Consider the following 26577-nt stretch of genomic DNA (forward strand, 5'->3'; position numbering starts at 1 on the left):
TACACAGCATGCAGTCTATGAAGTAAAATTGATTAAAGCCAATTGATTTTTGTGACTCTCCTCCCTCCTGAACAGCAGTGCTGCTGGGGCACAGGGAGGGAGGGCTCCTGCAGTGAGATGTCACTGGTGGCCTGGGGGCTGGGGAGACGTGCACCACACGCACCACTTCCCCGTGGTGTTTTTGCAGGAGAGAGGCTGGAGCTGGTGTTTGCGTGGCAGCGCTGAGGAAAGGCCAGAGTGTGTCCCTGTGGAGAGGGACAGGTCTCTGTCACGGTGGGCTGCAGCAGCGGGTTCGGCTGCTCCATCCCTCCTGGGCAGCTCAGCACAGGGAGGGAAGCTGGTAGGAGCAGAGGGCGTACAAGTAGGGTTTACACAAAGTAAAGGCCCCATGCTGCTCTAGGTTGGATGGATGCAAGTCATGGGTTGGTTTTTTTTCCGGATAGCTCCAGTTGTCCCCAACTGAGTAACACTAGCTTATATGTACAGTAGCAGAATCACATTTGGACATAAACCCCCACCTTAAGTAAGGAAACCCCAATTTTTCTGCCAAGCACTGATCTGCTTTGACCTAAATATTGTTTACAAAATAGCTTGCTTCTGTATTAGTTTTTCTCTTCTTCCCTAGGATTAATGACATAGCAAACCTTTGCGCAGAGCTGACGGCGTGCTGCACGGTGCTTAGCTCAGAGTGGCTGGGGGTCGTAAAAGCTCTTTGCTGCTCTTCAAATCATGTCTGGGGTTTCAATGATCTACTCTGCAGTGTGGATGTAAGTTCAATGTCTTCTGAAGTACCTGTTAATCCTATTTACCTGGGGTGCGCTTAGAGATGTAGTAACGTTTCAGTGCAATACAAAATACTGAGTACAAATTTGGTCCTGTATCCACTTGAGTTTTCAAGGCTTTTCATAAGATTCCTAATTGATTTTTATTCTTTCCTACGTCTTCAAGGTTAATGTAGGATTTGGGTGGTGCTTAGCGTTTTCTCTTTGTAGACTTTTTTTTTTTCTTTATTATGGAATGGTACAGAATGTCAGAGGTACTCTTTGAAAGGAGCAGCCATGTCCATATACTTTTCCTAAAATATTGATGGATGTGAAAATAACTATCTCTGTTTTGAAGACCATGTTTTGGTGTTGGCTCTTAGATTGTAGAAGAGGCGGTACGCTTTGCTGTTCCTTACTCAGCCAGTGTAAGTTACCGTAGTCCTGTTAAAGTCAGCAGCATTATGGTGACTAATCTTCTCCAATATCTGGTTCATTATATTTATCTATCTTTTGATTACATATGCCCTTAGGAACAGATTGAAGCTGTGTACCTTAGGGACTTATTCTTGTTGTGAAGCCAAGGAATGAGTATTGATGTTACCAGTTTTTTATAGAATGATAAAATTTTCTCAAGTTTATATAAGACTAGTGGTTTTTATTTCAGAAATTGTGGTATTTGAAATAGGTGTTTGTTAAAATAAAGTTAAGAGCTATCACTGTTTGCCATAAAATGTTTGTGAAATGCATTAAAATGTAGCGACAAATGCTTATGTGTAAACATTTTACTGTTTATTCTTATAGTTAATTCCTTAATAATTGTGGCGGTGGTGTGTGCCCTGTTATGTGACGCCTTGCAATGTTTTTCCTTCAAGGTGAGTGACCTGTCGTTTCACGATTCCCTGGCCACTTTCATTGCTATATTGATCGCCCGGCAGTGCTTTTCTCTGGAAGATGTAGTTCAGCATGTTGCACTGCCGTCTCTTCTTGCAGCTGGTAAGAAAATACCAAGAGGAAAACTTAAAATGAAAAAATTGAGACTTCTTAAGAAGCCTCCATTGATTAAATAAGTAGCGTGTGCTGAATGGCGTTTTTGTATGGAATGCCACCTCTTGTGGATTGCAGCATGTGTGTCCCTGCAGCTCCCAAAAGCAGCGGTGCCAAGTTAGATCAGAGAACCCACACTTGACAAGTGGTATCAGAGTTGCTGACAGCATGTCCCCTTATGTCATGCGGCCTCACCTTCTGCTCATGACTCTTTTCTGCTGTACGCTCTATGCTCAAATGTCTGCCAGAGCTCCTCAGGTTGTGCATTGCCTTCTGGCATCGGTCTGCCTGACGTTGGCATTTTCTCTCTGACCTTATCGTCTTCGCCTCCAGCCCTGGAGTACTGTAGCTATGGTCCTCTTTGATGGCCACTTCACACCTTTCTTTTCACTTTCTGCTTGGATTTGTGTTTCTTATTTCTGCTGTGACTGTCAAAAGCCATTTTAACCATGTATTCTTTTCTGCCATTAATTACATCTCTTACCAAATATCATGCTATTGTTCCCTGTTTTTTAATGACTGAAGGCCATAAATGCTGATTCTGTTGATGAAATTAGTGTATTCCCATTTAAAATGGGGCTGTGAAGTAAACATAGCCAGGCCTGTCACTGTGACTTGTGAGGTCCTGGGCAGATGCCTTATCTCCATGTCCCATCTTCCCTAGCCTGTGGAGATCCAGATGCCGAGCCTGGGGCGAGGATGACCTGTCGACTACTCCTGCACCTCTTCAGGACACCCCAGGTCTGCCTCTTTCCCCAGGGAACAGGTAAGTTGCGTGCTGTGTGGTCCTTTCATTTCAGAAAGTGAACCTAGATGGTTTTTGATGGCTTCAGATTTCATGTGTGAAAATATCCATAGTGCAAGTAGAAATGATAGCTGGTTTAAAATTACACATTTCACTTGTAAACAGTTGATACGTACTATTCCTACTTAGAATTGTAGAATCACAGAATGGTTAGAGTTGGAAGGGCCCTTAAAGGCCATGCAGTGCCATCCCCTGCCCCGGGCAGGGACACCTCCCCCCAGCCCAGGTTGCTCCCAGCCCCGTCCAACCCGGCCTTGAGCACCTCCAGGGATGGGGCAGCCACAGCTTCTCGGGGCACCCTGCCCCAGGGGCTCACCGCCCCCACAGCCGAGAAGTTCTTCCTTATAGCTAGTGTAAATCTTCCATCTTTTAGTTTAAAGCCATTCCCCCTCGTCCCACGGCTCCCCTCCCTGACCCAGAGTCCCTCCCCAGCTCTGCTGGAGCCCCTTTAGGCACTGGAAGGGGCTCTGAGGTCTCCCCGGAGCCTTCTCTTCTCCAGGCTGACCCCCCCACCTCTCCCAGCCTGTCCTCCCAGCAGAGGGGCTCCAGCCCTCCCAGCATCTCCGGGGCCTCCTCTGGCCCCGCTCCAACAGCTCTGTTCTCTTCTGCTGTGGGGACCCCCCGAGCCGGAGGCAGCACTGCGGGGGGGTCTCCCCAGAGCAGAGCGCAGCAGAGGGGCACAATCCCCCCCTCGCCCTGCTGGCCACGCTGGGGGGATGCAGCCCGGGGTGCCGGGGGCTTTACTTGTTTGGGAAATGTTTCATATGCACATAACCCCATAGAAGTTTGCTGCAACTTATTCATTATCAACATCTGGCCACCCAGGGGTGGCATAAAACTCAACCATATTAATACTACATCTTACAAAATAAGGTTTTAACACAGCAACTGTGTACACTTCAGCAAAGAGGAATACTTTTAGAAGAGTTGTTTTGCCCTGATAGTTCTCATTTTGGTTTGGAACTTCATTGAAACAATCATGTGAGCCTGGGACCTGACAATACTGGTTTTGTGCCAGCGCTGCTGCTGGCAATGGTAGCACTTGCCGCAGTCCCCACCTTCCTTCCTGCTAATAGTGTCGGGGCAGTGACAGCGCCTGCAGTGGGTCATCTCACAGTGATACAGAAACTCATAGGGATACACATTCAGTTTGGTAGCCTTGCATGTAAATTGAAATTAAATGTGTTTTTCAATAGGACATTATAAAGCATCTAGCCCAACCGAAGAAACGGGAGGAAATTAGTTCTCAGAATATATTAACGTAGTTCTCTTTCGTTTTAATTTGGATATTCTGTGGTCTGACCTGTGTGTGTTCGCCACAGACCAAAAGAGGAAGGAAAAGGGTGAGGTACGAGCACCTAACAACTAAAAGGGAAATAACTGTGTTTTGACTTATAAGTATTTCAGCAAATTTGATGACAAGGCTGTTTCTATGGGAAAATGAAATTGAAAGAAAAAAACATTTCAGCTCTTAAGTGGTATCAAATTCTTCCATCTAAAAGTAATATTAATTTCTTTTTTGACCAGAAATGAATGAGCTTTTGTTGCATATTTGAGCAAAACAAGTTAAGAGCCGTGAAGAGCCGTGTGAGTAGCAGTAATATGTTACAGGTCCCAGGCTTCCCCAGAAATAAACGTGGGTGTGAATGGATAGGAAAAGTCACGTCCGAACTCTAGGAAGTCGTACAAATCAAACAAAAGGTGACCTCGTTGTAGTCTTTTCGTATATATAGCTCAGTTAACCACCTCAGAAAGGAGATGGTTCATCCTTCCTTTCTCCCTCCCTCCCTGCCTTTCAGTCTGTTTATCTTCTCCAGGTTCGAAGCGGCACGCACTGACTCCCTTTGCAGTCTGCTTCCGAGCTGCAGAATTAGGCTTAACTGGGCAACAGGCATTTATATTAATTAATTTTGCCTCATTTGTTGGGAAGACTAGGTGAGGGAAGTAATTTCCTAGATCTGTGAAGTCAAAACCAAAATACACTTCAGTGTCTCATTATGGATAAATTCACTGTTTACATGCACACAGTGAAATGACAGGCTCCGTTTTCTGTTTAAATGACCGTAGCTTATTTTGATACGAATACATCATAACCGTGTATCCCAGTTGATTTTAATGACTTACCTGTTGGTCTTCAGTTTCAATTTCAGAAAATTCTGTTCTTCGTTCAGTTACTGGGCTTCTATAGCTATTCTAGATGAAAAGCGTTTTGTACAAAGGAAATTTTAGTTGCTAAATAACCACCATTTTCTACCAGATTTACTCTTTTTTCCATAGGGAAATTGTTTCCTGGAATTCGTTCTTCTTGCGATCGTCACCTCTTGGCTGCTGCTCACAACAGTATAGAAGTGGGAGCTGTGTTTGCAGTCTTAAAAGCCATTTTGATGCTCGGTAAGATTATGCAGAGCCACGTGTAATGTTTTTGTTCCAGTGTTCGGGTAAAAAACAGATCGTGCTAGTTCGCTTCCCTGGGAATGCTCCTGGGAAAGGAAAGCCCTGATGACAGGAGAAAAACGTGGGTGCTGTCCGTGCTTCTGTAGCATGAGAGTAGGTCAAGAGACAGGATTTTTCTCTGGTGAGTCAGCCCCAGCTGACGAGGCTTTAAGTGGATGTGACTTTTTCACGTTTTGACCCTTACCCCACCACCAAGTCCCAGTACGTTTCCAACTCGGGCGAGTCCCTCTCTAATAACATAGGGAGGAAGTATGGCCTCAAATAATTTTTCCCACCTTTTTCTGTGTTTTACCATAAATCACATGTGTCTTGTCATTGTGGAAGCTGTGAAAGATCACTGCTTAGCAACTCTCCGTGAACAACAAATGGGTCATTTTTCCAAACAAATAACTGCCTCTGAGCTTTGGTTTGGCTTAAGTTCAGTTAAAGCTCTTGTGACCTATGGTGATGTGTATTTTTGGAGCTAAGTAAATTTCCAGTTAAACAAGCAAGATCTTCCAGATGTGGACAAACCCACAGAGGTATACCTCCAGCTGGAGTGCCATTATTATATTCCCTCTTGACCAGTGTCTCGGAACTGTCTCAAACCCCCCGTGATGCTTAATGCTGTGACTATATGGGGGACGATGTTAATGGCATAGCTATTGGGGACGGACTGATGGGTTTGAGAGTTTGAAATCCATTTATGGCCATTATCTGCGGTTTGTTGCTATTCAGAGTGCTGAGATTTGCTGTTTTTCTTCGTTGATGGTGTGTAGTGTGAGCACTTGTTTTGCTTCTATGCAGGGACGTGGTTCGGACAGGGTCTGGTGCAGGGTGGTGAGAAGAAAGATTTGGGCACACAGTTTACTTGTGCCTTTGCTGCAGCACATCTCTTCCTATACCCAAACGTTATCTTTGGAGTTGTCTCTTGTTGGCACCCTGCATTAGTTATTTAAAAATTGTAGTTGAATTTCTGAGGAAAAGCATCAGATAAATGATAGCTGTTGCAGTTCTATGCTGAGGAAGCTTCGTGAGTAGAAGTCTATGTTAGAAAAAATAATCTCTACCCACAAGGAATGATGGTGCTGCAGTCAACTGCTCGAGGGTGTGTTAAATCTCTTAACAAGTTTTATCAAAGCATTCTGGGATGGCTTTAGCTTCACCTGTGGCTTGGTAGCAGTCTCTCCATCGTATTATTTGCCTGGCAGGTTCTTCCCTCTTGTCCTTCACCGGTATGGGTTTGGGCCTGACGTGGTTGCGCTCACAAGCTCATAAGAAGGTTGAGTGCAGGGAGGGTGCGGATGGGCTGTTTGGCCACCGCTGTGTGTTGGGCACAGGCGTCCATGGGCTTGTTTCCCATGCTCTTCGCACTGAGCTTGTGCTGGGCTTTGGGTTCTGCAGGGCTTGACGCATCTGCTCCACCAGCCGCCGGGGCTGAGGCACAGGGGTTGTCAGATCTGCCTGGGTTTGGGGGCACCGAGGGATTATAGCTGCTTTCACTTCTCGGGGTGTGTTCTACTGCCCAGGGAGGGGGGGGAGTCCCCTTCTCTGGAGGTTTTCAAGGCCCGCCTGGATGCAGTCCTGAGTGATGTGCTCCGGGCAATCCTGCTCTGGCAGGGGAGTGGGGCTGGGTGATCTCTAAGGTCCCTTCCAACTCTGAAACTCCGTGATTCCGTGATACTGCTTTGCTGTTGGCCTACTTAAAAATCGCATCTGTTCTGTCTCACGAGTGACAACGCTGTTCGTTCAGTCTCTTCCCTCTGTCGGGAGTCGACTCCCGGTGCCACAGCGGGACATGCAGAGAGGGTCACCACCGCTGCCACCTGCCGGGAGGTGCCGTCTGGGTCCGGGCTGGTCTGTCGCAGCCAGTCAGGGCTCTGGTTTTGATAAGCTGTTAAATACAAGTTCAGTCTTGTTAAAAAAAGGCTTGTATGCTGTTTGTTTAGGAGTAACCCTAAAGCGGCACAAACCAGGGTGGGGGCACAGGCGTTGGCTGTTTTTCGTAGCAGTAACTCTACTCAGCCCTCATTTTCATTTCGTCCAGGGTGATACAGTACCGGGGAGTACAGAAACAGTGACGGGAGAACCGAGTGTGCGGGAGGACGCAGCGCACCGTGGCGTTTCGAGCACTCTGTGTAAATGCGGGGTGGTCTGGGGCTGTGGCCACGGCTGCTGAAAGGCTGTCGGACTCCTTGGTGCAGTAGGTCGAAATATTTTGCTGGTGGTGGTAGATTTGAGCAGAAGATCCTAGCACGTTGTAACCCGGGGCCACGGTGTAATGTGCGTGGGTGAGAATGAGCAGGTATTCCACGTGGCCGAAGGAAGCCGCTTCGCCTTGTCATGTCACGTTAGCTGTGGATCTTGATAGTAAACTGAGGGGTTTCCTGAGGGATGGCTGTCGTATGTGGTGCATCGGTTAAGATCCACAGGAGTTTCTGCTGACTTAAAACATTAGGCTGTGTCATGCGGGCTTTCATCGTGCTCGCTCTGGCTGGCCTCGCAGGTCTCGGGTGTTGTTATGTGCAGCGGTTTGGGCTGTTTTCCCCACTGCTACACACTCTAGTTGCATCTTCTTCCTTGTCCAAGGTTTCAGGCCTGCAGACACCTAAAACGTGAACTGCTCCAGGTTTGATGGTTTTTTGCATTGCGTCTGAAGTATTTTTCATTGCTTCTCTGGCCGCCCCTGTTGGTTTCAGGTAGATGGTGGTTGTAGAGCCTTGCAGAGAGGAGGTGTTCAGCAGTGTTTGCCAGGCTGCCTCGGCATGCTCTGCCCCTTTCCGTTCCCGGGAAGATCAGTCTCTTTTGTCAAGAAGTGCACAATAAGGTGGGCTAAGGGACCACTGGTCAGAACCGATCTATGGAGTGTTAATAAATCAAAGTAAGAGAGAAGACTTGGAAAAGGGACATCTGAGAAGAGCGAGTAACCCAACTCTTCCTTATCTCCCAAAGCAATTCCATACACTCGCACCTTTTCCCGTCGAGCACATAGTGACTTTATTTCTGTTTAATTTGTATAAACCTTTTCCTGTGTCTGAACTATCCATTAAAAAGATGCTATGCAAAATGAAGCAAGGGGACAATACTATGAAGATGGTGATCTTCAGAGTCAGTCAGTGCTGCCCGTTTTGAGTGCAGCTGCCCCACTGCTGCTTTCCTGCTCAGCCGGCCGGTGCCTCCGGCGCCGTCCCCCCGCTCAGCGTGCTGGGGGCGCGGGGGCTTGGGTGGGAGTTCACCCTCTGCTTCTGTGCTTCTGCCGCACAGGTGACGCCGAAATTGGCAGCAACAGTGTCGACTCCTCGAAGAGTGAAGACTTCCATATGAGAGGCTTATTAGATGAACTCAATGAGGACGAGATCTGGGGTTCCTCTCACACTTTGAAGTCTTGCGGAAAAGCTGTTGCCATAGAAACCGCTAGTTTGAGCGAGTATGCTAGATACGTGCTAAGAACAATTTGCCAGCAGGTAATCTGTAGAACTACTCTTCTGTCTTCATTTGGAGAAACAATGTTATCTTATTTGAAAAGTGTAAAATATATTTTGGTGCAAAATGAAAGTGGAAGTATTTTGATATTTGAGTTCTGTTTGGGTTTTCTTATTTGGACAATTCATACATAGAGTCGTATGTTATTGGGGGCAAAAACCTGTTGTAGTTAGTTATTAGCATCTGCCTGTATTTTATCAGAATTGAGGTGTTTTTCCTGCCTGAATCTCCAGCACTTGGAGAAGACGGTAGGGCCACTCCGTCAGCTGTCTGCTCAAAGTGCTTTGACAGTAGCGTTTGTTTTATTGCAAAGTTGCTTTCAAAGTATAGAAGAAACGAATTTTGGAAAACGTGTTGACAGTCTTATACTTTCAGGTCATACTGAACGACAGAAGACATTTCTAATCTCACATGCTGCGTGAACCATAGTTCACCTCAAGTTCTGCACGTGGAAAAATCACTGTTCTGTTTAGCTTACCAAAAGTTAATGTTATTGCCTTGAGACTTCCTAGTGAATCTGTTCTCTGATAACTTACAGGAATGGGTTGGAGAGCACTGTTTAAAAGAACCTGAGAGGCTGTGCACAGACAAAGATCTTATTTTGGATCCTGTTCTTTCAAACAAACAAGCACAGAAACTCCTTCAACTTATCTGTTATCCTCATGGTGTTAAAGAATGCACCGAGGGTGACAACCCTCAGAGGCAGCACATCAAACGCATCCTTCAGGTAACGCAGCGGGGAGGAGGTGGAAAGACCAGCACTGGCTCTTGGTCTGCCATTCGGCAGCACCACCAAGTGACATTGGTTGGCCGTTCCCGGTGCACTCGGGCATTAGATTCTTCTTTAAAGATCCTGTGTGCTCAGGATCCCCGGTCTCTGTACGAAACGCTGTGCAGTCTGACTTCTGGTGTCTCGTTACTTCTGATTCCACAGCGGGGGAGGAAGGAAGCGTGCCGCATGCTCCCCGTTGCTGTTCGTGGCTGTCAGGCAGTAGGCAGCCCCTGAAAAGGGAGCTGCTTTAGGGCTGCTGGGGGGGAGGTGCCCGCTGTCCCAGCAGGGCTCTGTCCCAGCGCTGCGGGGAAAGGCTCTCCATGGAGAAGGCTCAAACGCCTTCACGGACCCTCCTAAACTGACCCGTTCTTCAAATTCGGCAGCATGAGGGACGCTTCGTTTCTTAAACTACAAAATGGTTTTTCTCTGAATCGAACTGTGAAGAATCAAGTCAGCAATATCTGGACCAGGACAAATAGTCATCAGTGTCCTGCAAAATAATCGCTTCGGCTGCTGTGTTTTCTTTAGTCATGTCTAGATGGCCTTGTGCTAAATACAAACATGTCACTTGGATGGCAATGCCATGGATTAATGTAATTGATAATGAAAGAGCAAATTACGTTTTCCATATTTATGTTTAACTAAACTCAGAATTTGCAGAGAGCAAGGTTCCTCTGCAGAAAAGTTGCCCAGTTAAAAGTATTGAGTAATGGTATTAGCTGCAAAGATTTGGAAGTTAATATACATTCTTTAATAGGTCTGATATTTTGGGGTGGCATTAGACTATTCAAAGCAGTGGTGAATGTGATGATCTGCTTGCAAGATGAGGCTTTTGCGTGTAATGTATACAATTGTGAGTTTTTTTTTTTAATTTTCTTCAGACCTATAAAGCGTTGACACTTGTATTTGTAACGTTAATTCTTACCTAGAACTTAGATCAGTGGACTCTCCGGCAGTCCTGGTTGGAGCTGCAACTAATGATCAAACAGTGCATGAAGGAGCCTGTGAGTATTTGTTTTCAAACTTTCTTACCTAAATATTTAATGCAAAAAAGTATGTTAAATTTTAACGTAGTCCATGAGCAAACATACCACGAATGTGCTAGTTTACTTATGTTTTACTGTAGGGTTCTGGGTCTGTGGCTGAAATGAACAGCTTGTTGGATAATATTGCAAAGGCGACAATAGAGGTGTTTCAGCAATCCGCTGATCTAAACAATAACTCTTCTAACTCTGGTATAGGCCTCTTCAATGCAAACTCTGTTGGAAATGCTGACACAAGTAATACAAGACAGAATGGTAAAAAGACATTCCTAAGGTATTTTTTGTAGCACCTTTTTAATTCTTTTAGCCAACATGATGCTTAATTATGTGTAGATTGCCTAGACTTTTTTGCACTTGAAACAGGAACGTACAGAAATGAGTTACCGGAGGGTTACTTCTATTTGCTTTTGTGTAACAATAAATATAGTTGCTATTCTTGAATTTTCTGGAAACCAGAAATTGTGACTGCTCAGTCCACAGTAGTTACTCCCTATGCATTGTGTCAACTGCTTTGTTAAAGCAGTTCAGTCTTGTAACAGCTTAGAATGCTTGCAAAACTACACGGATATTTTGGCTGAAATAAGTTTGTTCTACTTGCAGTTCCTCTGAGCGGCGAGGAGTGTGGCTGGTGGCTCCCTTGATTGCGAAACTGCCTACCTCGGTTCAAGGTAGGGTCTTGAAAGCTGCGGGAGAGGAGCTGGAGAAAGGTCAGCATTTGGGGTCATCTTCTAAGAAGGAAAGAGATAGACAGAAGCAAAAAAGGTACGACCTTGGGAGCTCCCGGTACGCAGAGCTGACAGGTATTTTTGAAGGAGGAGTATAGCGAGGACTGGATTTTGGCTTCATGAAACCCTGTTGGTTTACTTTCGTGGAGCAAAAGTTGATCAACCCCAAACAGGGTTCAGGTTTCATTTAGTTTGAAGAAATGTCATTGGTTTCAGAGGAAGAAATGTGAAAGCTTTGTACCGCACCTTCCAGTAGCTGTTCTGCAGCTCGGTGATGGGAAATGTTAGAGATTTAAAAGACTAGTCAGAGAGCTGCTTGTCTCTTCCCTTCTATGGCAGTACGCCACTTCTCTTGCCATTAAGATCCCATAATTGTTATAAGATGGTCACTTAATTCCTGTTGGGAATGAAGGTCATCTCTAACTTTCCAAGTGCATGAGAATTTTAATGACTTAGTGGTTATTGATTTTCCTTTAGTAAAATAATCTTCCACAGTACCTATAATTTCTTTGGCCTTTCTTAGAGTTTATGATAGAAATTGCACGGAATACTCTGCACAGCAAGGTCTCAGCTTCAAATACCAACCATCGCTCTTTTGTGAAGCTCTTCCAAAGTGCAGTTGTTCAAAAAACAAATCCCTTTTTAAAAGCTTGTGGTATTTGGTTGTTGTATATGGTCCCACCGTAAGCTCCTTGTTCTTCCGTGTTACTAGTGTGCGTTGTCTTTTTGGTCACCTTTGCTGCTGTCCGTGCAGTACACTGTCCCTGAGCGTGGGACCGATAACCGGGCTGTGCCACTTTGTAGTACTCTTGTAAACCTGTGTTGCATGGATTGATTTTGACTTATGCTTTTTATTAAATTCTGTGGAGTCTTTTAAATCTACTGCTATTTCCCAGCCTCTTCCACCTAGCTTATTTTCCCTTTAAGGTTAGAAGATTTAATTTTTTCCTTTCCGTCGTAATTGCAGCGTGCCCGTTGCTCTCTCTTGTGCTGGACCCTCCTCGCTCTGGGCTGTTTCTTTAATAAGCTGCTTATGGGATATATCGACCTATAGAGGTTCTGTTTGCCATGTTCAGTTTTTTAGTTAAGTACGCTTTGTATTAGCTTTATGAATCCATCTCTTCCTTATCCTTCTCATTCATCTGGTGGTGACAGAGGGTGGCAGAGCACTGGCACAGGCTGCCCAGGGAGGGGGGGGAGTCCCCTTCCCTGGAGATGTTCAAGACCCGCCTGGATGCAGTCCTGAGGGATGTGCTCCGGGCAGTCCTGCTTTGGCAGGGGAGTGGGGCTGGGTGATCTCTAGAGGTCCCTTCCAACTCTGATAATTCTGTGATTCTGTGATTCTGTGATCTGTAATACCTGCTTGATCCGTTAGGTAAAAAAGACATCTTGCTTTCCGGATCTCTTTGGTAGGTGTTTCTGAGCATTTCAGCACTTTTCCATTATTCGCTGGCTCTCTTGCTTCTTGCATCAGTAGGAGGGAATATAGAACCTCTCTCTGTCTTCTGTTTCTTTTCCTACGGCAGAGCTCTACTGTAGGAAATCTAAACCGACCCTCTTTCAAAGCTGAAATAAAATGCCTGTAGAAACAGTCAAGCCCTTCCTCCACGGTGGTTCCTATGCACAGAAGTAAAAGCATTTACAAAGTTGTTTGGGTTGTAGCAATAAATTAATTCTTTTTGTGCTGTTTGAAGCTTTTCAGTCTCTTCTTGATCGAAAACAAACTTTACTACTCTGTGAGTGACAAAACCAATGACACTGTGGGAAAGTATGAAATCTTACATAGCATATAAAAGTTCTTATCTTCTGTTCGCAAACTCTGCTTTCTGTAGTAGGGATAGCCGTTGCAATAACAACCGTCTTGCAAACTGCAAATTTTTCTTATGGAGATGAATGAGAAAATGAAGATGTGTTTCTAAAATTGGAAAAATCACTGTTTAACATGGCTTTTGAAAATGCAGACTTTCTATTTTGCTCCTTTTATGGGACCCTGGGATTTTGCCATTTTTTTGTACTCATTGTCACCTAAATTGTTGAAGTCAAGTTAAATGCCAAATGAAAATAACTGTTGAAATGAATACTTGTAATAAATACACACGTGTATGTGTGGGTATGTACCTATATTGTGCTTATGGATGCACGTAATTTTCAAGGAGCTTATATACCTAAACCAGCAAGAATCGTTGCGTGAGCTGTTACTCAAATCCCTTTGCTGACATTTTTAACTTCTTCTCTTCTACTTCACATGGTGTATTTCCAAATTCATCTTTATGTATTTCTTTCAGTTTGTCTTAATTTTACATCTGTAATGGGTACACATTAATCTAAACAAAAAATAATTACAAAAGTCTGAAAGCCCTTGCTTTGGTACGGCATATCCTACAGCCAGCTCCAGCTGCGTCTCAGTTCACTTACGCTGAGCCCGTGTTAGAGTTTTAGTGGAATTTAGGCAGCTGTCATTCCAATGGGTGCTCGTAGGGGAGACTTACCTGGGATACACTTCAGACCACTAACATGGATTAGAAAGTTTAGCTGCCTAATCTCCACAAAAAATCCACATCCCTGCTTAATCAAAGTAGCCTTCAAATAACACGTTCTATGTCCGAGCCAGGCCTTCCAGCGTCCCTGCGGTTCTGGGTCATTCGGCGCCCCGAGCCAGGTGGGTTCTCGGTAATGATGCGCATACGGCGTGCGTTTGCACTGGCCGGCGCTCTGCCTTCTTACCTGCATGTTCTTTGATTCCTCGGCACGGCTCTAATTTACTAAAACAGAAACAGACATAGATGCAGGCAATGCCACTTCCAGGGAAAAAAAGTAGACAAAACAAGGAAGGGACTGAGGATGGGAAGTACCAAAATAACTTTACTAATTGCCTTCTGTGTTTGCCTCTCTTAAAGCATGTCTCTCTTGAGTCAGCAACCTTTCCTTTCATTGGTACTTACTTGCCTTAAGGGACAGGATGAGCAACGGGAAGGGCTTCTAACATCACTGCAGAATCAAGTTAATCAGGTAAAACAAGCACATAACCATGAGCACCCTTCCTTAGATGTTTTGTGTCATCAGTTTTATGTGTATACGATGGTGTAAAACCAGGAAAATTACAGCGCAATGCTACGCCAAAAGGAACAGTCCGACAAAGGAGGAATAGGGAGGTGTTTGTTCCTTTTTGACAGTGAATACATCTTTTTTTTTTTTTTTTTTTTTTTTTTCTAAAATCATTACAGAGAAATAATATAATGCACTTGGATCTGATTTCAGTTCTTTCCAGGAAAAACAATAAAATATGTTTGTCCCGAGAGGAACAGTCTTCGCAGTCTCTAGCTTGATCATAAAAAGTTTTTATAAGTTTGAAAATTTCCTTCTTTAGGAAAACCCTTCATCTTCTCCAACTGGAGCAGATTAAGAGTTTTTCATATTTTAAAAAACAATATTGCTAGTCCCAAACTGGCCCGTTGCCTGCAACTCTTCCTTTGGATCACTTGTGCTTGCTCACAGCCTCTGCTCATTCTGCTCTAGACTTCTCCTCCCATCTGGTTCATGCTCTGCCCTACAATAGCTCATTAAGATGGTCTTTAAAATGAGTATATACAGTGCCCAGTGTAGCGGCTATGCTTCCTTTTTTCTGTCTTTAGCTTCTATGAATTACTGCGACAGTGAAAATTGATACCTCTATGGCCGTTATTTTCTCATATTGCCTCTCAGCTCAGGTCCAGGCGATGACGTAGGTCCGTAACCTAGTTAAGGTCATGCCTTTGATGTTTTTCCCCTGGTGTTACTGCCATTTGGGCTTCCCTTTTGCGGCATGGGTTCTCCCCTGAAATGCAGCTGCACCGGGTTCCCTAAGGTTCTGGTCCTTTCTCATCCAGAGACCCCACCAGATCCTCTTGGCAACCTGCGCCCAGGGCAAGACATCTGTTTACTTACCTGTGGTGAACAGTTAAGTGGGGTGTTTGAAACAATACTTTTAATAAATGCATAATGAAGCGGCTTATTTTCTTTTTGCTGCAACAGGAAGATCTAGTCACACACCTGATAGTGGCGTATCAGCTCTTCACAAATTGTTTTTTCCCCCCACTAGTTTGCTTAATCTGCTTTAAGCTTTAAACAGGCATGAGGATAAAAACGTCAATAATCTTTTGTGATTCCATGTAAATAATAGTCACAAATACTTAAAATTCAAAAGGGACACCATTCCTTTACAGGAAGAAAACCTTAATCAAATGCTTTTCCTTAGATCCTCAGTAACTGGAGGGAAGAGCGATACCAGGACGATGTTAAAGCTAGGCAAATGATGCACGAAGCCCTACAACTTCGTCTTAACTTGGTAAGAAGAATGTATGTGGTTATCCTGATGTTCTACAAAGATGCAGCAGGTACTCTGGAGTAGGTGGTCAGGAGCAAGAGGCACTGCAGTGGCCGGGGCTCCCCGGGGGCTGGCAGCCCCCCACCCTGGGCATCAGGCACCTCCGCTGGGATGGGGACGGGCTGAGGCCGTGCCAGGAGGTCATCCCGCAGCCGGGGGCTCAGGATCAGGCCCAGCGAGGGCAGCCAGGGTCAGACGCAGCCCTGGCTTGGGCAGGCAGGGCCGTGGGGACAGGCTGAGGCTCCTGACTCGGGGCTCCTGGGCTGGGGGGGGGGTAGCCCCAGGTGGGGCTGGCCAGGGCCAGCAAGGGCTGTTAGTGTCCCCCCTGCCCTGACACTGAGGGCTCTCTGCTCCATTGGCGTTCATCTCCGCTCTTCCCATCTCTCTTGTTTCAGCTGACACCCCCTGGCCATAACGTTTGGGCATAAAATGAATAAGAGGGACAGCCTATACCTTATTCATGGCTTATTTTTGTGCTGCTTTCTTCCTTTCAGTGTGCCCGGAACTTCAGAAATGTATCATCTTTTTGTGGGCATTCAAAGCTGTTGTTCACCGATGGTTTATCCCCATATAACAAGTGAGGATTTTATGGAATTAGGCAGTCAATATGGTTGAGACTTGCAGAGCTCTTGGGGAGTGTAACGTTTGGCTATTTAACTTACATGTGCAACTTCCGTTGCTGCTCCTTGGATACATGCAGTAATCGACTTAGAAAGTTTCCATCAAGTTCTCCAACGTCCCACATCTCTTGAAACCTCTGTACCAGACGTCGGGGCCACTGTGGCTCGCTTAGCACAGTGCATAGACGTGTGGAGACTACCTGTAAGGCCAAACAAGCGAGGACCGAGGCAGGAGTAACACCGCAGCGTTGTTCTCTTCCCATTTCTTTGGAAGCTGCTTAGATGCAGTTGTGCAACCAGAGGGGTAACCACAGCCTTACGCTGCCGCTGGCTCAGGCCGAGGGGACTTGAGCCAGCTGTGCTTGCCTTAGCTAGAAGTGTTGCACCTTTGAAATTTGGGGTTTGGACTCTCATCTGACCATTTGGTAATCAGGCTTGCAGCTGAGCAGGTGACTTGTGTTACTGCAATTTCGTCCTTTGAAGGATGAGTTTTGGTAAAACGGCTCCTTCTCAAAGCCAAGGCGTGTTTTACAGTGTCATACTGGACTGGTAGAAATAGTGGAAAGTTGCTCAGAGTAAAATCTATCATCTAGCAGTTTTCATTGTCAGTCAATGCTTTATTGCTCTCCAGATTTTTTTTTTCTTTGCACTGGACATTATTGTCTGATTTTGGGTGTGGGAGGAAGGTGATTACTATAAAGGTTTAATTCAATACCTTTTCAGTTCTGAAAAATTTTTCCCCAACTTCAGTTTCTTGCATCAAATGTGAAAGTGAAGATATGAAACTGAAGGAGAAATGGAACTATAAAAAAGCAAAATATTATTACTTCTTAGGAGGAGCTTTTTGCTGGGAGCATGGGGTGGGCAGGAAAAGTTATTTAAAGTCAGCATTCAAGGTGGCATTCCGCATACAAGAACTCGTGGGACCGGATAGCGGTTTTATTCATAAGTAATCCGTGCGATAAGGGAAGCGTGCCCCTGTGCCGTCCGTGTAGCCGCTGTGCTGTTTTGCAGGTAGGGGGCATGTTTGACACTGTGCAGAGGAGTACCCAGTGGACCACGGACTGGGCGCTTCTGCTCCTCCAGATAATCACTTCAGGAACCGTCGATATGCAGACCAACAAGTATGTCCGCGCTATTTAAACGAGCTAATTCATGTCCTTAGTGCTTTTAAGTTTAGGTTGCATGTGTGTTATTGTCATCTTTTTCTTACTGTTATCCTGTTACTGCTTGAGTGCAGCTTACTCGCTCAGTGCTGGTCTCACTGGGGAGCGCCTCTCTTTTGGAAGGCGCTGGAGCCGCTATTTACGCTCTTCCTTAACGAGTGGTGCCTGAGCGCCTTCCTGAGCGGGGGCCTGTCGTTCCTCGGGGCTCTCTGTTGGCAGTTTGTGCTGTCTGTAGCTCTCAGCTGGCGTTTATAATAAGATTTGCGTGTACGTCTCGGCAGACCCCTGCACGCATGTACGCCGGGCAGAGAGCCCCCAAAACCCCGGCTTGGCTAAAGAGCTGCCTTTGTGGCCTTTGCCGTGAATATCTGTCCCTGGATCTCTTGGCGATCGGGAGTTCCTCAGGGTAACGATTGTCTTTGCTCTCAGCGAGTTGTTCACGACTGTGCTGGATATGCTGGGCGTCCTCATCAACGGGACGCTTGCCTCCGACTTGTCAAACGCTTCCCAAGGAGGGCCTGAGGAAAACAAAAGGGCTTACATGAATTTAGTGAAAAAATTAAAAGTAAGTGTTACGTCTCGTCATTTTCAGCATTTCTGTTGAATCGCGTTCTGTGCTCACCTTTTGATCCTGTCATTTCTAGTTCTGGGAAGGCCTCTTGGAAAAAGAGAAGGGACCAAAACAGCACTAGTGAGAGCAAGGAGAAAACGAAGAAAACAAAAATGCAGAAATGTAGGGGTGGGAGGACAGACTTCTAATATTTTCTTTGTATTAAATTGCCGTTAGGGACCCTGCAGGACACTTTTATTCACGTTTAAGACACTAAATTTGTATTTAATTTGTATTATGTATTTTCTGCATTCTGTTCAAACGAGAGGAAAAGACAACGTACATTCTTAAAGAAACAAAACAAAAAAGCCTTGCAAAGCGCTTGTTTAAATTTAGTAAAAATAGAAGGAAGTGATTCACCCAGAAACTGGACATTTTCTAATAGTGAAAGCAGTGCGATGTCTCTCTTCCTTTTCTCCCCCCTTTCCGTCTGATTGACTGATGCATTTATTCTCTAGAAAGAGCTGGGAGACAAGCGCTCAGACAGCATCGACAAGGTTCGCCAGCTGCTCCCGTTGCCCAAGCAGACGTGTGATATTATCACTTGTGAGCCCATGGGATCCTTGATCGACACCAAGGGGAACAAAATTGCAGGATTTGACTCCATTGATAAGAAACAGGCAAGAGTAAATGGTGGCTTTCGTCTCAGTTTTCCACGAGTTTTGAAGCGTAGGAAATTCAAGCAAACAGGTGCAGCTTGTACAGTACGGGGTTCGTATGCAGTACCATAAAAGCATCGCACATCTGCTGCAATACAGCTTTCTAATGCACTCTCCGTCGTTGCTAAAGCTGCGGCCACAGCCGTGCAGTCTCTTTTAAACAGGTCGGCTTTCTGTGAGCAGTGATGCTGAAAGTGAGGGATGCTGGGCTTGTAGAATAATACCTGCAAAAAAACTTGCAAAGGACAGACCGTTTTTTGGCATCTAATGTATTTCTGTCCAAATATTCTTGCACGGTTTTGTTTGCATGATCCGTGTGAAAACTCTCAGGCGGAGGGTGAAGCCTGGAGCGGGTTTAGAGAGGCCCGCGGGAGTTGTTAAACCCCAGCGGAGCGGTTCGAGCAGCCGGCAGTGCCTCGGACCGTGCGCCAGCGTCACCAGCCCTGCCGCAGCGCCGGCAGTGCTTCCAGCCTCCTCTCCCTGACAGCCCGCTCGTCCTGGCAGATACTCTCACAGCTTTAGATAGATAGACATCTGTAATGCAAACAGCTTTATGCCACTTGTACAAATTCAAAACTTTGGGTAACCTTTCACTTTCTGATTTGTTTAAAATTCAGTCATCGTGTGTGCTGCGTGCCCTTCCTTCTTAAATCCGCAGAGCGGACGGTCAATTTGTGACTGCTAATGGGGTCGGTGTTGACATACGCTTGCTCGATTTTGCAACACGGGGTCCTGACTGATGTCAGCCAACTCCGCAAAAGTTGCCAAAAAGGAAATTACGTTTGACTCGGAGTTGAACAGCAGAAACTCTTACAAAAGTATTTGCTTTTCAAGCAGAATCCTGCATTTGAGAGCTCGTTTGACCTGGGAACCTCGTGACGTGTTGCTTGGGGCTGGAAGATGGAGGGTGATCCTGCTTACAAAAGACAGAGGGGAAAAAAGCCGGGGGGAAAGGGCATTAGTTGTTTTAGGTTTTTTGGGAATACGAAAGGATGCATAATTTTTTAGGATAATTTATTTAAAAGAGAAGGACAGAGCTTAGGTAGAACTTTTTTCTTCTGCAGACTGGGTAGGCGATTTTTTGTGAGATGGTGCTTAGGCTTTCCCCCCTTATTTGAATATGTGAACTTTTAGCAAGGGTATTCTCAGATTAGCAACTTTTGATAAATGTTTGACTTTTCCTACGAAATATGGTGGATGGAACTTGAGATTTCTAGCATAGCTGTAAGCAAATGGTACTATAAAAATATAATTGCTTTTATCTAGAGCAGCCTTTGGTAGAGGTTAAAATCCCTCCAGTGTGCATTTGGTACATTTTGTGGAGAGGAAAAAAGCCTTACTGGATTTTTCTGACTCAAATAATGATGTACAAAAGTAAGTAGTCTGCTCTAGCGTTCAATTTCCTTAAAATACTCACTTTTATCCTGAAACAGGGTCTTCAGGTTTCAACAAAACAAAAAGTGTCCCCGTGGGATTTATTTGAAGGTCACAAAAATCCTGCTCCTCTCTCCTGGGCATGGTTTGGTACAGTTCGTGTCGACAGGAAAGTGATAAAATACGAGGAGCAGCAGCATCTCCTCCTGTACCACACGCACACCAAACCCAAGCCACGGAGTTACTACCTCGAGCCCTTGCCCCTTCCTCCGGAGGAGGAGGAGGAAGAGCCCACCACACCTGTCTCTCAGGAACCAGAAAGAAAGTCAGGAGAGCTCTTGGATCAGGGAAAACTTGCCACGGACGATGAGAAGAAGACGAAAGGCAGGAAGCGAAAGTCAAAGTCAAGCTCAAGGCCTGATGTGAGTAGTCGGAGCCCCGTACAAAACTTGCGGTATCTGGCCGAAGCACGCGATGCTGCATGCCGCTGTCTTAGCTGCTGCCAGAAGTTGTCCTGCACCGGGAGGAGCAGGTCCTAGTGAAGGGAGTGAATGGAGGTGGTCAGAGGGAGGGTGGATTTCTATCAAATAGGGCTCAGTGTAGAGCAATGTACTGTACTTAGGACCTTACATGCTGTGTAAAACATGCTCGGCCGGATGTTACTCGCGAAATATTATTCTGGGTTCCATATGTGCTTTCTCTTCTTTGGTGTAAAGTACAGCTGTTACTGTTTGTATCAATTCCTAAAATTCCTCCTGTTCAAATTCTGTTGAGAGTGAACACGTTCATTCAAACCCAGGTCCCATTCGAACGGAAACCAATTTGAAAGAAGCTCTTTCACATAGATAAACCGTGATACTGTGTGGTTTGTTCTGGTTTCTGAGAACTTTCCCTTTTGGTTTTAATGGCTTTTGAGATGTGGGTTCCTAAGCTGAAGAATCCCGTGGAGCACGGGCTTGAAAAACACGCCTGGCACCACCCAAATAGTAATGCACGTTGGCGGCAGCAGCATTCTGCGCGTCTGCGTGCTCTTCACAGGCTGCCAGGGGGGTCGTGCGCGTTGTAGATGCGGTAGTGTTCTGTCAGCATCCAGCTGGTTTCTCAGTGCGTTGTGTTTTAAGTAGCTGTAATTTTAAGATCCTTTTCTGGCCTTTTGGATGTTTCAGTTAAGTTCCTCCTGTTAGTTAAATCCCGGTAGGGTAAGCTGTCCTTGCGCTATACCTAATCATAGCAGAAGGAACTTGCTAATAAGGTAAAAATGGATGGTGTGTCTATGAGGTTGTTGTTGTTAATTACCTGTGGGCAGCCTGAGACTTAATCTATTTTTTACATCATTGCAAACGACAATGGGACCTGTCTCTGTCCTTTAATAATTTAGTAGGAAAACTGGCATTATTTATGAGTTAGTAAGGTATGAATGTCAGTAACATTCACTTTTCCTGTATATTTTCAGGAATGTCCACAGAATAACTTATACAGAGTGCCTCCCACTTACTCACCGATTTCCTCTCAGATGATGCACCATCCTCAGTCTGCCTTGTGGGGTTACAGCATCATGGGACAGCCGCAGCAGCCCGGCTTCTTTGTGCAGAACCAGCCCCTCCCACCAGGTACGTGTGGGCTTGAATTCACAGACACGGGGCTTTATTATTTGATGCATGATAAAGCTTGACTTCTTATAACCACGTTTTGGCCCTAACTTTCTCCGAAGCAGGTTGTTTCTGCTGATGTCATTTATTTTATTCCTTTAGTTGCCCCCTTTTTTTTGCAGGGCTTTCTGTTGTCGGTTGTGGGTCTGTCTCTATTAAGCTATTAAAATTTTTTGGTAGATAAGCAAAAATGACCTACTCTGGGATTTGTGGTGATCATATAAGAAAGTTGGTAGAAGTTCAATGGGGAGTTAAATAAGAGAGGGTGATTAAAAGGAACAAATGCTCTTTGGGTTATTTCTTCTGCGACTCGTACCAAGAGCCATGGTGGCTAATTTAACCTCTGCTAGGTGGAATAAAAAAATCCATGGGCTTGCTTTTTTTTTTTCAGCATTTGTGATATGTGCTTAATTTTTTTATAGATTTCTTTTGTTTCTTCCAGTTAATGCGGACACAGTTTAACGCAGGTATTTTACTGCTCTAGGGGGCAGCAGCTTATGATGTTTTGAGAAATACTATTGTGTCCTTCTCGGATATTATGCAGGCGAAGTTCAGAAGTTTCGTTCCAGTTAGAAATGTTATATGTTTTTTCTGAAGCTCCAAATACAACTAGATCTGTATTTTAAGTGTGTAAAAGTCTTCAGAGTATACCAGACAGTGGCTAAAAAGTTTAAGGAAATGCCGATTTTAAAAACAAATATATAAGATTACCTTTGTAAGTCTGACGTATAGACACGTGATTTTTATCAAATAGCAGAGAGTGCGTAGACTACCGCCATGTCATTATAAAGTTGGCTTGGCATTGTAAGCTGTTCACAGCACACTTTCGATCTGACATGCCGCTGTTGTTCATCAGTAGTAGTCAAATGTTTTATGTGACATAGAGCACGCGACAGCCCTTCGCCTTTCCACTTGTCCTGCTCATTTACAAGGGGTAGTCTTCAAAGTTATTTTGCCCGTTTACTTTTTCAGACCAGTAATCCAGTTCACTGTCTGCCTTTGCAGAGATAAGTTTATCATCATTATTGGAGAGCTAACCAAATAGCAGCTGATGAATGAGCAGTGATCTGTACCAGCACTGCTCTTCCGGAAGGCAGAGAACGCATCTGTGTTTTGGGTGGTTTTTAGGTGGTTCCAGGCTGGATCCGACAGGCTCCTTTGTTCCAACCAATACGAAGCAAGCCCTGTCCAACATGCTGCAGCGGCGCTCTGGCACCATGATGCAGCCCCCCTCTCTCCAGGCCATCACGCCTCAGCAGCAGTTGCTCCAGATGAAACTCCTGCAGCAAGAGCAGCAGCAGCAGCGGCTCCTCAGGCAGCAAGCACAGCCACGGTCTCTCCAACAGGTTTGTCCAAAGCCCCAGGTCTGAAGAGCAGCACGGCAGTTCTGCCTTCCTCTGGGGCTGCTTGCCCTGCGTAGGCTTACGGAGCGGAGAGCCAGCTGATATTTACGATTGCAGTAATTCCCCAAATATTGCTTAACCGGGGCCGTCTGCTTTTAAACTCCATTTGCCCTTTGGTCTCTTAGCCCCTTCTATTTTTCCTGGGTTTCATAAAATCGGGTTTTGCATCTGCTACTCGATGATATTCTTGTTCCCTGTTGTGTCACAGAGGCTTTCGTAGTGAAATTGTGTGGGGCTGTGTACCACCAAACTGCAAGTAAGCAGCAGAGGCACAGCAATGCTCTTCGCAACAAAAAAAATAGGAAGTCCGTCAGGAGGCATTTCTATACACGTGTGCACCCAGACACCCATGTTCTCTAGAAATAGCTGGTGTTTCTTCTCCTAACATTTTTGCAGAGTGCTTCTGCTGTGTGCCAAACTGCACACGGCTATTGCGCAACCACTTCGGAGCCTGAGCTAGTGGTCAGGGTACGGCTACAGACGGCTGCTTTGAACTGACGGTGTAAGAATAGAAAGTCGGGTTTTGGATCCCAGATAACCAGCGATGTGTGTGCAGTGTTGGTGGTAAAACCAATAACCTCTTACTACTACTGATAATATAACCTTTATTTTATAGTCCTTCTGTACCAGTTCTTACCCTCGTTGCAGTATATATCGCGTTGCCTTTATGCCATCTTGGCTTCAAACTCTGTCATGTGGCCTCTTTGCTCAGAACAGTACAAATGTTCAGCGAGTAGCCTCGCAGTGCCTCCCGTGCTGTCTCTGTTTTGTTACGGCTCCCTCGTTATCCTTCTCATCCCTCTTTCAGTCTCTCTGATACGATGCATGCAAAGCCGTCTATAGTGCTTAAATGGTTGATGGGCTACAATAGGTTTATAATATCAGTGGCTATTGGATCCCTCGTTGGAGTCCTGTAGGCGCTGCGATTAAGGATCAGGTACCCTAAATGTGAGGGCAATGGGCTCTCCAGTGAGCCATCGCTTCCTATTTAATAGAAACCCCGTAGGATTTCTTACATTAGGCAATATCTCACTATTTTAGTGTTAGTCCAAGTGGCTTTCAGTTGCTATGAGAGCATACAGGCTTAAATAAGAGCCTTGACTAAACAAGTGATGATCACTACTTATGGCTAGGTGGATCGGAAGGTAATAATGAAGATCTAAAATAACACGTTATTCTCACATTTCAGAAATGCTGTTGTTTAACACTGTCACATTGAGGAGACAAAAGATGTTGCATTTCCCTTTTGGTTTCAAACAGGGACAGTATCTGAGGTGTTAAGAACAGGGGTTAACTGCTGCTCCAAAGTGCTGCATAGACGGGTTGTCGGCGAGGAGAATAAACTTACCACGAAGGCACGAATCCATGCCTAAATAAGATTAATAAGGTGTCTGTGATGAACTTTTTCATAAAATTTGGATCAAACTTTTACAATGTAAAAGTTGCACTAAAATTCAGCAGGGAAGGCTCAGCTGCGCGTTTCAGCAAGCGTACGACATGCGCTGGGTGTTCGTCCGTCAGTGGTTCCGTATCAGCCATGAGTTTATTTCCGCAACGCATCAGTAATTGCTGACAGTTAAACTGCTGTAAACCAAGTCAAACCAGAGCCATCCAGCACAGCCTTCGTTTCCCAGTTGCTTCCACACAGTGGCACGCACAGCCCGGTGCTCTGTGGTGTGCCGGGGAGCACCCCAGATGGACACGCTGCTTTCGGTCGGGTTCTGATAGTGTGCCTTACCGGGCGTTTGGGAAGATCCCTTCAGCCCGATACTTGAAAACTTTCGCTGTAACGAAACGAATGGACAGTTCACGTGGCCGCGCTCTCCGCTCCCCTTGTCGTCCCAGCGTGGGCTGCCAGTGCTGGCGCTGGGGAGACCCTCCGGGGTCCCAGTGGCACTGGGCTTTGCGTGCTGCCTGGCGCCGTGCTGCCCCAGCGGGCTCCTGCCCGCGTGCCGCGTGCTCCGGTTGAGAACCGCGTCCTGGGGAACCCGTGGTAGCTCCCCCCGCAGTCCCGGCTTTGGGGTAGGAAATGCCGTGGCTGTGCCTGAGCCTGAAGGCAGCGTTTGAAAATTTAGGAACAAGGTGATTTGGAAGCATTGCTGCTGGGCGGTGCATGTCGTTAGGTAGAGCTTAAATAAGGAAGGTTTCTTCTTCGGTTTTTATGTTTCTGCAGCTGCAGAACGAAATTGCCTCCTCGCCTTGAAATCGCTCCACGGGGGTGGAGAGCTCTGTACGGTCAGTCCGGGAGGGCTCTGCTCTTCAGCGCTGTGCCGTACGCACTCTGCTCCTGAAAATGAATGGCTGTGGGGCAAAGTCTTTAAGAACTATGACTTGTGTAAAAAAAAATGTTCAGTTATGTCTGGAATTAATAGGCTCCTGTGGATGCTCAGGAGTCCTTTCCACGTTAGAGTTTCTGTGCATAAACTTCATAAAAGTATTGAGGCTTATTAGCATAAAAAACACCTAAAAGGACCTCGTCGGTGTTCCTAAACACCAGCAGTTTTTGAGTACCTGCAGGTGAGCTCTGTAAAGGTGCTGCACTGCTTCACTAACAAGCCAAGCCTAATTGTGACTATTTTTGTATTGTTTGCTATTTTCTCGCCTGTCCTTTTCCCTTAGGATGTCTGTAGCACTGCTGTATCCCTTCAGGACGGCTTTGACAACATAATGGTAACCGCTCTGAGACTGTGAACTTCTCCATATTTTTTCTTTTGCACAAACATGCATTTCTTCCAACGCTCAGGCTTTTTCTTTGGCTTTTGATGAGAATGGTACGCTTTGGCACTCCGCTCACCTCGGGAGCGCAGTGGCTGCATGTGGAAGGCTGTGAATACACTTGCACACACAGAATATTGTTTTCTTGCAAATATTTCCAACAACTGCATCATTGATCAGTTTTTTTTCTTTTCTGTTGTGTTTCTCGCTGTGAACGGTTAGAGTAGCTGGGAGGTGTGTCTGATGCCGCGTCCGTCTCAGCGGGGCTGGCGTGGTCCCGTTCTGCCCTCGTCTCCCCGCCGGCGCCTGGGTCTCTCCTCTCCGCTGCCGCCCGCTGTGCCAGGCGGGGGGTGGCTGCCGTGTCAGATGAGGGGTAAGGGATGGACCGCATGTCCTTCTTGGCCACCAGCGCTCCCCAGGCAGCACTTGGAGCCGTTCCTGGCGTGGGCCTCGTCCCGCCGCGGTGGGACGCAGTCGTGCTGCTCAGCTCGGGCAGTGGGGGTCGGCCGCCCTGGCCCCGCCTGAGCCGTGGGTCCCAAAATACCAAAATACTTCTTGTCCCACCTGAGCACGACAGTGGACGGCCTGATGTCTGTTCCTGAGCCATGGCAGGGTGTGCAGGGATTAGAAGAACCATGTTTTGTTACTTCCAAACCAAGTACCAGCTAGCACTTACCTGTTTAATTATTACGTTTCATAAAATTCATTTTTCTGGGGAAAAACAACCATGGCATGAAGTTTCATCCCTAATACCTGTGTTGGAAAGCTTTCCAGATATTAATTAGAAAAGCTGTTTCAGAGTTGGTTTGCAGGACGTTCGTCCTGTCTAAGGGAAACTGCGATGTCATTAAAAGCACTAATTGGAAAGACAAAGCAAAATGTGTTCTTAAAAAGGCTTTGCTGCTTACCCTGTTGTCCGTATTTTATATATGTGCAGTCATTCCTGTTA

General features: G+C 45.8%; 1 protein-coding gene across 1 annotated transcript in view; it reads left to right on the forward strand.

Annotated features, from left to right (window-relative positions):
* Positions 1 to 26577, forward strand: part of MED12L (mediator complex subunit 12L) — a gene marked incomplete at its 5' end in the record, with an annotated part of 152971 nt that overhangs the window by 114204 nt on the left and 12190 nt on the right. Inside the window, 17 exons of the mRNA XM_082487471.1 lie at positions 626 to 767; positions 1637 to 1757; positions 2473 to 2574; positions 4891 to 5004; positions 8311 to 8510; positions 9068 to 9256; positions 10231 to 10305; positions 10428 to 10618; positions 10945 to 11106; positions 13967 to 14078; positions 15304 to 15393; positions 17067 to 17176; positions 17648 to 17783; positions 18287 to 18448; positions 19921 to 20283; positions 21315 to 21471; positions 22639 to 22856. Of these exons, the coding sequence (XP_082343597.1) occupies positions 626 to 767; positions 1637 to 1757; positions 2473 to 2574; positions 4891 to 5004; positions 8311 to 8510; positions 9068 to 9256; positions 10231 to 10305; positions 10428 to 10618; positions 10945 to 11106; positions 13967 to 14078; positions 15304 to 15393; positions 17067 to 17176; positions 17648 to 17783; positions 18287 to 18448; positions 19921 to 20283; positions 21315 to 21471; positions 22639 to 22856 (2644 nt within the window). The remainder of the gene's footprint in view (positions 1 to 625; positions 768 to 1636; positions 1758 to 2472; positions 2575 to 4890; positions 5005 to 8310; positions 8511 to 9067; positions 9257 to 10230; positions 10306 to 10427; positions 10619 to 10944; positions 11107 to 13966; positions 14079 to 15303; positions 15394 to 17066; positions 17177 to 17647; positions 17784 to 18286; positions 18449 to 19920; positions 20284 to 21314; positions 21472 to 22638; positions 22857 to 26577) is intronic.

The sequence above is a fragment of the Vanellus vanellus genome, assembly GCF_965231255.1.
Source record: "Vanellus vanellus genome assembly, chromosome: 8".
Classification (NCBI taxonomy): Eukaryota; Metazoa; Chordata; class Aves; order Charadriiformes; family Charadriidae; genus Vanellus; species Vanellus vanellus.